This window comes from Apiospora phragmitis, assembly GCF_038363925.1.
Source record: "Apiospora phragmitis strain CBS 135458 chromosome Unknown utg000004l:1.0-3135199.0:1.0-3139288.0, whole genome shotgun sequence".
Classification (NCBI taxonomy): domain Eukaryota; kingdom Fungi; phylum Ascomycota; class Sordariomycetes; order Amphisphaeriales; family Apiosporaceae; genus Apiospora; species Apiospora phragmitis.
This window is the reverse complement of record NW_027117402.1, coordinates 2,988,271-3,001,234: the sequence shown is the minus strand read 5'-3', so window position 1 is coordinate 3,001,234 and position 12,964 is coordinate 2,988,271. Positions and strand designations below refer to the sequence as shown.

Sequence of the window (12,964 nt, the reverse complement as noted above, 5' to 3'; positions counted from 1 at the left end):
ATGATGCTTTGTTTCTCCAGGTTGCTGTCTGTCTTCTCTTCCACCAAACCGTTGTGATTACTGACGTGCTGTCCCGACATGCTGCACCCTCCAGATACGTAGCTTGGGTTGAGTGGCCACAGACTGGCTGCAACAAGCTACATCTACATACATACGTGTGTTTGACCGGTTGACCTGCAGCTCGGCTTCATTGATGATCGCATGGGTGGGGTTTCATTCCGACCTGCTTCGCAAGGTTTGCAGCTCGCCTTGCACGCTGCTGCTGTTTCTGAAACAAAGAGACACACTGAAAGTTAGTTGGCTGCAACGCAACTTGCACTTGCTGACTTGCTGGGTGGATTGCGTTCTGGATTGCGCTATGGTGGGGTCCATCAGTTACTGGCCCCCTAATTGGCCCCCCGGCACAGATCCTAGGGCGGCCGGAAACTAAGGCCCGTGCAGGACAGGGACCGGAATCAATTTCCTGGACTCCTTGCAACAAAAAATAAATACAAAATGGTCATGAAAATGATCAATTGCGAACATTGGAAGATCTGCGGCTTTAATTGGCCGAGGAAACATCTATTTTTCCGATCCTCATTTCTTCAGCATCCTGGAGGAAACAAACTAGGCTTTCCTCGTCAATCAACCTGGCAAGTATTTCGAGCGTTCCGTAGTAAGTAACTTGCCCGCCCAGGTGAGGAAAGAGAAAGAAATAAGAGACTTTCCCCTCCCCTGAACTATAAATATGCATATGCATGTATGTTTTGTGTCGTGTCGTGTCGTGTGTCTGTCTCGCTTCTAGGCCACTTCTGGCTTGATAGGTTATTCTCGAAAAAGGGTCATCTCCTCTCTTTCTCCCTTCGCATGGGACCCTACTGGATATCCAGTCATGATCACCACAGGCCGGCGCATGACATGCATCCTTCCCAACCCACTCTGTATGCGCCCGATTTGGACCTTGGCTTGCTTAGAGAGAATATAATTATAGTTATAATTATATTTACCCCCTCCCCCTGTTGATCTTGCCAACTCGCGACGCGTTGTTCATCAAATCTCTCGTTGTCACTAACCCTCAGCTAACTCGATGTAGACAGTGTATGGGAACTTCCGTATATGCGCATGAGGAAAGGCCACGAGCTTCTGTGTCGGATAAACCAATTCTCGATCCCGGCCACGGCGTGGACGAGGAGTGGAGGCCCTCAAAGGGTTGCCACCCAATCTACATAAGATCTCTCTCCCCATCTCCAGCATTTTTGCCAGTAGTACGGGGTTCGTCTGCAACCTGCTCAGCATCGTCGCATCGTTGTGGCTATTATGCGTTATGCCTAAGAACGACTTTCCCTTGGTTACCTAAGCAAGGAACTTACTTGGGTTCATCGTAACTTGCAATCGCCATATGCCCCCGCGGGCGGGGTCGTTGTTGTGATCATCTGCCAGCATTCCAATGGGTGAGATATTTTACCTGACTCAGGATCCGTGGGCGACTGCGCGGCAAGCGGGAGATTACACTTTTCTGTGTCACCTCCGTCACATTGAGCCAGGGATCCCCGGGAGGTGAGTGCCGCTGCCCGCATGCCGTTCCTGCGCAAGCGCAGATCTAGGTTAGAGCCTCCCTGCCTACCTGCTGGTACTCTCATTGGAGGAGTTGGCTGGGTTGAGCAGGAGATGAGCAAACTGAAAAAAACAACAGGCTTTTATGGGCTTCTACAGAGTTATCGTTTCAGGGTGGTAATATCGAGCTTTGGCAAGCCATTGCTGCAGCCATGTTGGAAGTCACCAACTACATTATGTAAAGTCGAGTCAGAGTAATTGTACCACAAAGGATTCAGGTGCAATTCAACCTGAATGATGACCTTCACAATAGACAACAGCTTCCGGACGACGGTGTTCAGAATTCCCCTTGTGTAAGACAGAGTACCTAGTTGAGCACTGCTGGCATTCGTTTGCCAGCGGACGATGCTATTCAATTACCAAAGGTGCATGGCGCTATCGTATATGTGGTAGAATCAAGCTGGTGTGGCTGAACTACTGACATCATGGACTCGGCCGAGAAAGTATATGCTATTAGTTCGGCATATCGTAACAACCACCTCGTATCCAGCGACAGACCAGAGCCATACATGCCTAAATAGATATTCTCTAACCTTCAAATACACAAGTACATGCATTAAGTGATCCTTGAATCATGAAGGAAGCACGTGTATTGTACTGGTTTCGTACCGACCTACGCCTCCATGACTCCCCGGCGCTTCAGGCAGCCCTGGATCTAAGCCGGCCGTCTTATACCCCCATCTTCACCTTCGACCCTCACTACGTCTATCACTCCAAGGGGAGCGGCAACCGATGGCAATTCCTGTAAACCCAAGCTCTCCCTCCCCAAAGAAGAAGAAGAAGAAAAGAAGAAGAAAAAAGTTCCATTCGAGTAACTTGGTGGCCACTCACTCCCCCTAACTAACCCCCTTATTAGTCTAGACTGTCAAAATGACCTCTCCGAGTCCATCACCAAGCTCAACCCCCGATCCCAGCTCTTCGTTCTGCGCGAGGCCCCGCAGACGCTGCTGCCCAAGCTCTTCAAAGCCTGGCGCATCACCCACCTAGTCTTCGAGCGCGACACGGACGCGTACGCCCGGGCGCGGGACCGGGCCGTCTCCGACCTGGCCCGGACGGCCGGCGTCGAGACCCTGACCCGCTACGGCCGCACGCTGTGGGACAGCGACGCCGTCGTGGCCCAGCACGGCGGCAAGCCGACCATGTCCATCGCGCAGCTGCAGGCCGCGGGTAACAAAGTCGGACCCATCCCCGTCCGATCCCGGCCCCCACGTCGCTGCCGGATCCTGGGGAGACCCCCCTCGACTTCGAGCAGGAACGGCCCGATGCGGACCCGGACCTGAACGCGCCGGTGCGGGAGAGCGAGTTCCAGCCCTACAAGACCGGCATCGCCGGCCCCCACGGCGACTTCCGCCCCGAGGTCCTCGAGGAGCTGGGCTTCCCGCCCGCGACGACACCTCACCGCGGCGGCGAGACGCGGGCTCTCCGGATGCTGGACCACATCCTCGCTGACGAGGAGTACGCGGCCAAGTTCCAGAAGCCCAAGACGAGCCCGGCCGCGTTCGAGCCGCAGTCGACCACGCTCCTCTCCCCGCACCACCACTTCGGCTCCCTGTCGCCCCGCCTCTTCTACTGGCGCGTCCAGGATCTGGTCTCCCGGTTCAAGGGTGCCTCAACGCCGCCCGAGAGTCTGACAGGCCAGCTGCTATTTCGCGACATGTACTTCGCCGCCCAAGCCGCCATCGGCGCGCCCTTCACGCAGACGCACAACAACCCGCACTGCCGCTTCATCCCATGGCACCTTCCCTCCAAAGTGGAAGCGGGGACCGAGACCGGCACCAACGCCATCAGCGGCGAGTACCACGTCGACTCGCTGCAAGCGGAGCGCTGGTTCCAGCGCTGGAAGGCAGGGCTCACGGGCTTCCCCTGGATCGACGCCCTGATGCGCCAACTGAAGCACGACGGCTGGATCCACCACCTGGGCCGCCACGCCGTCGCCTGCTTCCTGACGCGCGGCGGCTGCTACGTCCACTGGGAGCGCGGCGCCGACGTGTTCGAGGAGTGGCTGCTCGACCACGAGCCGGCCTGCAACGCGGGCAACTGGCAGTGGCTCAGCTGCACCGCCTTCTTCTCGCAGTATTTTCGGTGCTACAGTCCGATCGCCTTTGGGCAGAAGTGGGACAAGGAGGGGCGCTTCGTGCGGCGCTGGGTACCCGAGCTGAAAGATCTCGACGCCAAGTACATCTACGAGCCCTGGAAGGCGCCCCTGTCGGCGCTCGACAAGGCTGGCGTCCGCATCGAGGGCGACGGCGGGTTGGGCGGCAACGGCAAGCGCGAGGAGGGGACTTACCCCGAGCCCATGTTTGACTTCAACGAGCGGCGGAAGGTGTGCCTGGACGCCATGAAGACGGCGTACCAAGTCGGCATCTACGGAGATGACGAAAGAGTTAAGAACGGCACATGGAGGGAGCTGTTCGAGGCAGCCGGCCAGGGGGAGATGCAGGAGGAGGATCACACCTTCAGCGACGCAAATGTAGACCACGCGGATGATGCTGAGCATGCGTCACACAAGAGGAAAGTCCAGGTCAAAAAGGAGGGGCCCATGGACCGTCACGTCAAAAAGACGAAAAAGGAGGTGTAGGGCAATGGCATGACGAAGGCCAAGTCAGACTGATCTTGACTTGCGATGGTCACCGAGCTGAATCAAGTCAAAAGATATTTTGAGGAGCTCCCTTTTGGGAACCACAATGAAATATTATCATGTTCCGTAGTAGGCATATCTACTTGATAACTCCCTCCTATTTCCCATCATTGGTCTCTATTTTGCATATAGCCAACAGCAAACTGGATAGTTGACGTCAGGAACTGTCTTGGACATCATCATACACACTTGTTTTGAGTTAACGCTGCCGCTGAGCATTTACATCGCTCTTTCCTGTATATATAAAACACCCTTCTTTCAAGTCAAGATTCCAGCGCCCGTACCTACCTAAGTACCCCCTACTTGCACATACAGAAACAGCGCTCAACATCTCTACCTGCTCCCCCCCAGTCGCCATGAGCACGAACCCAGAAACGAAAAGGCGCACGGCAAGAAGATTTGGCCTCCCTGCGCCTGACGTCCCGGACCTGGGACATCACGCCATCCGCCCACCCGCGACTACCCTCCACAGCCGGCGTCTGGTCCGTCTGTACTCTCACAACCGTCCGACGTACCGCCCTCTTCAGGAACATCATAAAGTGCACCAGGAACGCAGGCGGCTTCTGAATCTCTTATACCCCAAACCAAGAGCACATCATCTTCATCATCATCCCCATTGTTGCAAGCATCCTCACCACAATCACTACCAACAGCATCCGACAGAACCAGTAGAAGAATTATCCGGCAACGACGTTGCTGACGAGCAGAACCCCCAGACAACTGCCACGACAATGAGGAACACTGCCCTTCTGAACCAAGAAGAGTACAACCAAGCATACCCACAACCAACAACGATCTCTACCCTTACCACGACCATCACAATGCCCGCCGTGTGGTCCCGGAACCTACCCAGAACCCGCTACCAGACCCTCGACCCTCATCGGCCGAGCGAGATGGCCATCCACCTACTGGGAGTCGTATTCATGGTTGCTGGAACCATCTTATTTCTGTACGGCTGCTTGTTCTGCTGCAGCCAATGGAGGCGATTAAGAAGGCAAGCGCCGCCGCCACCTCCGGGGTCCAGCGCTGGTTCACAAAACCCCGCCGCGCGAGCATCACCCAGGAGGAGGAGAGTGTGTTCATCAGGTCACCGCCGCGGGTCGACACCAAGACCGCCGAATCCTGGATCCCATCCTGGCCAGGCCTCCGTAACGGCGGCACCAGCAGCGGCCGAGACCATGCCACCAACGGCAACCTCCCAGAGCACGACGAGGAGGCTGCCGTGGGCGGTACCGCAGAATTACGTCATGAGGCGCCGCTCCGAGGCCAGCCGGGCCTGGGAAATCCAGGTTAATGCTAGCAATGAGCGGCGAAGAAGTTCGGCCGTCCATCTAGAGCAGCACCTAGAGCAGCCTGAGGACTTGAAGGCGAATGTACCGCCACGGCCAATGTTGGGATAAGGGGTTTTCATGTGGCGGTGCCTGTGTTTTTCTGTTTTGAAGCTGTTCTCATTGATCAAAAGATTGATTTGGCTCTTGGAGAGCGAGCGAGACTCTGTCTGTGTGTTTCTGTTTGTTTGTACTTGTGCGTACAAGCGTCGTGGAAAGGAAAGGGTGGATTGACTGCACCTATTGTCATTATTGGTTATTGCGATGGTTCTGGCAGGTTTGTATTTGGAGGAGTACAGGACGTTTCCCTGAGGAACCACAAAGCGTATCGTCAGCATAGCAGCAATTTACTCCTTACGGGTGTCGCTAGGACTACCCAGCAATGTAGTTATTGAGCTGTTCGAGTTTGCAACAACAAAGAAAACCGTCTATTATGCTAGAAATACAGCCCCAGGCCATCTTGGGACCCGAGTTGCCCCATTTCCACTCCACGCTCTCCCTCGTCTCGTTCTGTCTAGTGGTGCAGGTATGTACAAATTGACAGGTGGTTGATGGCGATGGTTCCAAGTTCGTCCATCCATCATCTTCTATCATCGGCTCGTTCATGCTCCGGGGGTTTTGAACGTTGGGCAGCAATTCGTAGTAGTGATGCTAGCCCATGAGCTCCTGCGTTCCCATCCAGCTTTTGCTACTGTTTCTAGATGCCTCCCCCTCTTGTTTCTTCTTCTAGTTTTGTACGCAGCTCGTCTATGCGGGTGTTCGCTTGAGGTCACGCGAGGCCTGCTTCAAACTCCAGTTGCACTCCTCGTAGGCGCGGCCGGCACCGAAACCGACACCGACAAAAGCGGGCCACGCGCGGCGCTTGAACAGGAGGACGGAGAAGACAACGCCAAAACCGAGGCCGAGGGTGGACTTGATAAGCATGTTGGAGAGGCAGCGGTCCCACTATCGAACACACACAAAACGTCTGATTAGTACTGGTTGATTGATGGAGGTATCGTAGGGGTGATCCGCGGTGCTGTAGAGGGTGCAATTACCTTCTCGTTCAAAAGTGCCTCGCTGACGGGGCGCGAGACGGCGCTCGAAGGCCGGGGAACCGAGGTGGTGTCAGACATGATGGATTGATTGGATGTACTGTAGAAGAAGAGGATATTAATATTAATTGATTGTGTCGGAGGATTGGTTCGTAGAAGCTGACTGACCTGGTCGTGACCGTGCTTGTGTCGACGTGGGATGTTGTGACAAGTGGGCAAGGAAAAAGAGGTTTCTTGTGTTGACGTCGTTGTCATGCGATTCAAATTGAAGCTCTCGCTTCCCACTTCAAAGCTCGGCCACCCGGGACCTTCAATTGGGCCTTATCACTTTAAGCGAGCGGCTGCTGGAATTGTGCTGTGGCCTGCCCGCCTGCAATTGACGTCTTGGGCCGAGGGCGGTGAAGCGCTAGCTGCATCGATCAAGTTTAGCGTTCCCGCCGACGATTGGAATTGGCAGAATCCAAAAAAGTTGCGATTCAATCCAGGTCCACGTCCCTTATCGCGGGGAGCTTTTGGGGTGATAGCAGACTGAAAAAGTGACGAGAGTTCAAGGCCCCGGTTGATGATTCAAGAAGTCGCATGCCTGTTATAGGCAGTCAAGCAATCACCATGGCTAAGGGAGAAGATCAAAATGTAATTCTCCCCGAAACTCACGTGCATGTGCAATTTTTTTGTTGGAGCATACCCCAAACTGACCGAGCAAACTCAACTTGTAGGAGAGGTGTCTGGCCCTCATCAGATGCGCCAGGTCGCTCGACCAGGACACCACCCAACCCCTGAACGAAAAGATCGACAACCTAAGGCAACTCCTATCCGCTGCCAAAGCCGGTTCCTTCCACGCTGCCGAGGAGATTGGCCTGAGATGGCTTCTGAAGCAGATGGACGGCTCCACTGACGCCGCCGAACAAGTCCGCCGATATGCTTTCTCTTGGACCATCCTCGCCTGCCTGTTCGACCGAATCCCGCTATTCTCCCTGTCGCGCATATTCATCGAGAGGCGCTTCCTCTCCGTTCTCCAGCAGGCTGCCAAGGACATTGCCACGCCGCATAAGCAACAACCCGATTCGGATGCCGCCGTGGTGGTTGACGGGAACAAGGCAAAGAAATCCAAGAAGAGAAAGAGGGAGAGTGATGCTGCCACGATCACTTTCGATCTTGAGAAACTGCGGTCCCCCGAGCTGTGTGTCAAGTCTGCCGCTGAACTCTTTGGTGCCCTGGTCAAACTGCTTTCCCTTCTCGACGCTGCGCCCAGTCAACTCGCCGAAGAGGTCACCATCGGCGCTGAACATGTCAAGTCGCTATTCCGAGTGCCAGCAAGCGAATCGCGACAACTCGTCGCTCCCCTGCTTGCCATCTGCCGACGGGTTCCAGATGTTTTGGGCGGCAGTATTCCCTCGGAATACCTGAGCTGGATCCAGGTTTCGGCAAATGTGTGGGACCTGCGTGCTGCCCGCAAGGAGGACGCCGACGAGTTTGCCAAGTATCTGTTCCCGATCTGCTGTATTCTCATGAACAAGCTGGAGGGCCTGGCACTGGACGAGCAGAGACAACCCATCGACCCCGTGGCCCACAGGTGGCTCTGGGAAGCCTCGCAGCTCGCCATGAAAAACCTCGTCGATCCTGCCCGGGCTGCCTTCTCCAACTCAGACAACGGTAATCTTGTTGTCCCGACTGTTGCGTTAGCTAGTGCGCCGAGCCGGGATATCGCGACCTGTGCCCAGGTGTTATGGCAACTTGCAGTTCAAACACGGCACTCCGACGATCCCTTGGCCAAGAAGGATTTCGCGCTGTGGACACAAGCTGTCTTCGCCTTCTTACTGCAGGCTCTCGAAGAAGCTGAGGCCGCCGATAAAACCATCATCTCGCTCATGCTCAACACCGCCATATGGACAAAGTCTTCCGTCGAGAGTGCTACTACACGCCGAATATGTACAGAGTACGCCCTGAAAGTCGGTACCGATTGGCCCCTGGTGGCCAAGACGGTCCAGTGCGAGCCTGACTTGTTTGTCATGGACTGCGAGCTGCTGGCGACTCTACTGGCTCGGGTCAAAACCGTCTCGCGTTCGGATGGGCCTGGAAGCGATGTCGTCGTGACCGAGACTCTTGCCCCGTTGATGCGAGCATTCTCTCGGCTGCGAGATTTGTCTGGTTTCGTCCACACATGGCATGCGCAGTTGACGCAGCTGGAGAATGAATCAAAAGATGCTTTAGACAAGTCCGTCTGGGCAGATTCTAGACTCCGGGACGAGTTTGCCCAGCTCATGCAGAGTTCGCTGTCAACTACGCAGGTACTAAACTTGATCGACTGGTTATCCTACCAGGATGCTGGTCCAGGGGCGTTGCTTATCATATCTGCTGCTCTGGCCGAATCGATAAGCCAAGACGATTACACCAAGGCCGTTGGGTCGAAACTTGTCGACATGGTGTCGAAGGAGCCTGTTGATCGAAAGTTCTCTGCAGAAATCCGTGGCCTCAAGTTTCGGATAGTTGGTAGGACGATTACCTGGCTATCATCCGACGATGTCCAGCAGATCTGGACAGGCATCAACTCCGAGATAAAAAAGGTCCTCAAGAAGGGCCCCCTTGCAGGAGCGGACACCTTCGAGGCATTCAAGTGCATCGGCCAATTCTGCTTAGCCATGCCCCACGAAGCTGAAGCAATGAAGATCGGATGCCAACCACTGACAAGGCTCAATGCCGAGGTAGACGACCACCTTGATTTGACCGAACTTCCGTATTTCCTTGATTACGTCGAGGTTATAGTAACGGAGTACGCGGGACTTTCACAATTCTCTGAATACAAGGCCAGTGGCCTCCACACAGATATCCTCCAAGTGCTGAAGGCGCTTAGAAGGTTTCTGCGAGCTGGCGTGCCGGAGTCTTCCCGCATAACTTCTATCCTCCGGGACTTCGTGAGGGGCTCCGACAACTTCGCCCTCCAGCCCTTCCTTGACGAGATTCTGCGCGACTTGAATGAAGTCAGCGATGTTTGCCCGTGGCCCAAGGATGAATTCACCACTGACCTTTCTCTGTTACTCATGTTTCCCATTGAATATTTATCCAGAGAGCGTCGGAAACGAGTCATGTCGTCGTGGCTGCAGTGGAAGCTTCAAATTGCAGATCACTTCTCCTCGTCCAACGAGTATGCCGGATTCGTGATGAGCGTCCTCGTCCGTGTCTCAATACAGCCAACATTCTACAATGTAAGTTGTGGTTGCTGATACTCACTCCAGTGACGTGTTTCTGACTGGCGTGCAGGAAATGAAATTCAGTGACATTGTCGATTTTGGCCTGAGGTTATCCTCACAGTCTGCGGATGTTCTTAGTGGTCTCGGCAAACTGACCGAGCTCACGGTTGGGTAAGTCAGCTAAACACCCCCAAACGTGTATGTGGTGTATCACTGACCAAATATAGTCACATGGTTGATAATGCTGGCCCGGTAGCCGCCACTTACATCGCAGACATTTCTACCTACGCTCGGGATCTTGATGTCTCCGAGGCTGAGGACAAAAGAGTGCATTTAGTATTGCTGCAAAGTGCTTTGCTTGCTCTCAAGCGTAGAAACCAAGGCAAATCGACCAATGCCGATGTCTTGGTACAGAAGCAACGTGCCATCATTGAGCAGAGCCTTACCCGTTTCGCTTCGGACTGGAAGAAGACGAAGGACGACAAGGGTGACCAAGGCAAGCTCGCCGAGCTCGACTTGACTCTCGATGCTTCGGAAATGGTCAAGGAGGAGATTGCTACCGAGCCCATTGAACTATCCTCTAAGACCCTCAAGAGACTCGGCGAAGCGAGCCAAAAGCTATGCGCAGCCGGCAACAGCACTGGCTGGAAGCTGAGGACTTTCCTCACTTGGAACCACAACACTGCTGGGGATATCGAGGAATTCGTAAGGAGCAGAGCTCCGCTGATGCAGCAGAACTCGGCGACGACGAAGAAACGATCGCTGCTTTTGTCGACGCTGCCACGAACGGCTTCGATACTGCGAAGAAACTGGAGTTGCTCCAGCGTCTTACCGGCGACCACGATCTGTGGAAGGATTCTAGCGCGGTGTGCCTCATCGTGCATAGAATCGTAAACACGATACCCGGTAAGCAGTTTCCTTCGGAGTTCTTCCCCTTGAAGTTATCGTCCTAACATCCATCTAGCCTCGGCCAAGTCAACATTACCTTCCGATTCCGGCTCTTTCGACCTCGCGACAGCCCACAACTCCCTGGCGCTTCTCCTGACCAAGACGACGTCGCCGAAGCAGTTCGGGAATATCGCAAGCACCATGGTCGACCTGCTCGAGAAGCACGCCGCGGCGATGAGCCAGTCCAACATCGACTTCACCTTATCCAGCATCGCCAAGATCTGCTCTCCCGAGGGCCCGCGGCTGGAGAAGGCCCCCCACGTCACCGGCGAAGTCTTTGCGCATCTCTACGACCTGGTCGCCGCCATCATCCGGCGCCACCGGACCCGGTTACGGGGCCACCACCACCTCCTCGTCACGGTCCTGCAAGCGCTCCTCCGCGTGCTCCTCGCCGACCCGGCCCTGAGGTCTTCTTCCTCGTCGTTGTCATCATCCAGACAAACCATCAGTACTTCCTCTTCCTTCCTCTCCCGCCTTGGCTCGACGAGCCCCTGCGCGCGCACCACGCCGCCAAATTCACCAAACTCCTAACCCTCCTCTGCGAGCCCAGCAACGCGGCCCTGGCGTCGGTCTCGACCAAGAAGAAGCACAAGAGCGCGCTCGACTCGGCCAAGGACACGGCCAAGCGCGAGGTGGGCCAGCACGTTTTTAGAGTTGTCTTGCTCTACATCAAGCTGCAGCTCGAGCGCGGCGACGTGGGCCGCGACATCCGCGCGGCGCTCGAGCCGGGCATGTTCTCCGTGTTGAGCGTCACGCCCGACGGCGGGCGCCGCATCCTCAACGAGTCCATAGACGTGAGCGGGCGCGTCATCTTCCGGCGCATGTTTGCGGAGTTTAGCAGGTCGGTGCGGCGGAATCAGAGTGTTTAGGGTTTAGGCAGGCAGGCAGGCAGGCAGGCAGGCAACTTTGACAAGACGTATATTAGGACAAAGATGTATGTATATACTTCACTGTAGATAAAAAGAGTAGGCGGCGTTCAGCGAGGTTGGTTTGATTGCGCGCGTTTGATGCGATCTATGCGCCTTTAGATGGAGGTTGCCACAACAGCAGCAGGTAGATATGCTCAAGAAATTTCAGCTTTTGCATTTCCGAGCAGACCAAAGGTGTCTCAAGTTCAAGAGTTGAAAGAAGGAGAAAGTGAGTACTACTTAGTTAGGTATGCGGCTATATGAAAGGCAATACTTCTTTCCTGTGCTCGCTAGATGTTTTGTCAAATATAGATTTCCTCTCAGGAGATGCGCTACAAATCACTTTACTCACTTTGCTTGAAGTACCTATTCTTTTTGAAACTTTCCAGGTGAGCTTCCTCGTCTACAAGTATAATAAAACACACAGTGCTTTCGTTTTCCGTCAAGGTGACAATATCTCAAGACATGTAGTCGATATGCTCGCCTCCTTGCCATCTCCCACACCTCATCACATACTATATATGGCATGCCATATCCATTCGCTTATGTAGTAAGGAAGATTGTGTTTTCTTGGGTGTGCCTCGTAGAATAAATAGCAGACTGAATTTGTATACACAGACGCTTGCGGTACTACAACTTCAGTCGCTCGTTACCCCTATCTAGCCCATCTACCTACGACTAGTACCCCCCGTACCCCGGCCATGCTCCTGCATCTGCTACTGCTGCTTCCTCCGCCTCGCCTCCTCCTTCCACCGCCCCACAAACTCGTCCATCTCGACATGGACGCGCAGCCCCTTCTCGTACAACGTACTATACACGGACCGCAGCTCCGCCGAGTCGAGGTCCCGCACAAGCGTGCCAAAGGCCTCCATAAACACGTCCTTGGACCAGGGGCAGCGCTGGATGGCCCGGTAAAAGACCTCCTTCGCCTTTGGTCCGCCCAATTCTTTCGTTGCGCGGCAGTACCGTATATACGAAACCCACAAGCCCATATTGTGTTTGGATGTGTCATCGTCCGCCAGGGCGTGCTCGAACGCGGCCCGCGTCGAGTGCGCGTTGCCGGACCGCATCTCGTGCCGGATCGCGAAGACGCGGCTTGTGGCGCAGTCGTGTGCCTTGGTTAGTATGGTGTCGTGCAGCAAGGTGCGGACCCGGTCGTCGACGCCCAGGCGTGTCTCCTTCCAGGCGAAGAGGGTCAGGAACATGGTGTTGTCGGAGAAGAAACGCAGGAAGGCCGCGGTCTGTTCACGCAGGAAGGCGGGTCGGTAAGGTATGGTTAGATAGACAGCATTGTTAGCGTAAATTGTCCCAAAAGAGAAGAAGAAAA

At 54.8% G+C, this 12,964-nt stretch overlaps 5 protein-coding genes across 5 annotated transcripts; 3 read left to right on the top strand and 2 right to left on the bottom strand.

Annotated features, from left to right (window-relative positions):
• Nucleotides 1-2,167: 2,167 nt before the first annotated feature.
• On the top strand, nucleotides 2,168-4,171 carry PG994_004025 (uncharacterized protein; the record flags this gene model as incomplete). The annotated part of the gene is made up of 3 exons (XM_066855434.1): nucleotides 2,168-2,337; nucleotides 2,450-2,783; nucleotides 2,825-4,171. 3 exons carry the CDS (start codon nucleotides 2,168-2,170, stop codon nucleotides 4,169-4,171), a joined length of 1,851 nt encoding a protein of 616 aa, XP_066719712.1.
• A 1,036-nt stretch (nucleotides 4,172-5,207) lies between these two features.
• Nucleotides 5,208-5,525, top strand: PG994_004024 (uncharacterized protein; the record flags this gene model as incomplete). The annotated part of the gene is made up of 1 exon (XM_066855433.1): nucleotides 5,208-5,525. The coding sequence occupies one exon, from the start codon at nucleotides 5,208-5,210 to the stop codon at nucleotides 5,523-5,525; it is 318 nt and encodes a 105-aa protein (XP_066719711.1).
• A 781-nt stretch (nucleotides 5,526-6,306) lies between these two features.
• Nucleotides 6,307-6,674, bottom strand: PG994_004023 (uncharacterized protein; the record flags this gene model as incomplete). Its single annotated transcript, XM_066855432.1, has 2 exons — nucleotides 6,307-6,504; nucleotides 6,597-6,674. 2 exons carry the CDS (start codon nucleotides 6,672-6,674, stop codon nucleotides 6,307-6,309), a joined length of 276 nt encoding a protein of 91 aa, XP_066719710.1.
• Nucleotides 6,675-7,202: 528 nt separating this feature from the next.
• On the top strand, nucleotides 7,203-11,598 carry PG994_004022 (Urb2/Npa2 family protein; the record flags this gene model as incomplete). Its single annotated transcript, XM_066855431.1, is given in 7 exon segments — nucleotides 7,203-7,226; nucleotides 7,310-9,796; nucleotides 9,852-9,952; nucleotides 10,009-10,486; nucleotides 10,498-10,687; nucleotides 10,746-11,110; nucleotides 11,137-11,598. 7 exon segments carry the CDS (start codon nucleotides 7,203-7,205, stop codon nucleotides 11,596-11,598), a joined length of 4,107 nt encoding a protein of 1,368 aa, XP_066719709.1.
• A 755-nt stretch (nucleotides 11,599-12,353) lies between these two features.
• Nucleotides 12,354-12,842, bottom strand: PG994_004021 (uncharacterized protein; the record flags this gene model as incomplete). The annotated part of the gene is made up of 1 exon (XM_066855430.1): nucleotides 12,354-12,842. One exon carries the CDS (start codon nucleotides 12,840-12,842, stop codon nucleotides 12,354-12,356), a length of 489 nt encoding a protein of 162 aa, XP_066719708.1.
• Between the last annotated feature and the right edge of the window lie 122 nt (nucleotides 12,843-12,964).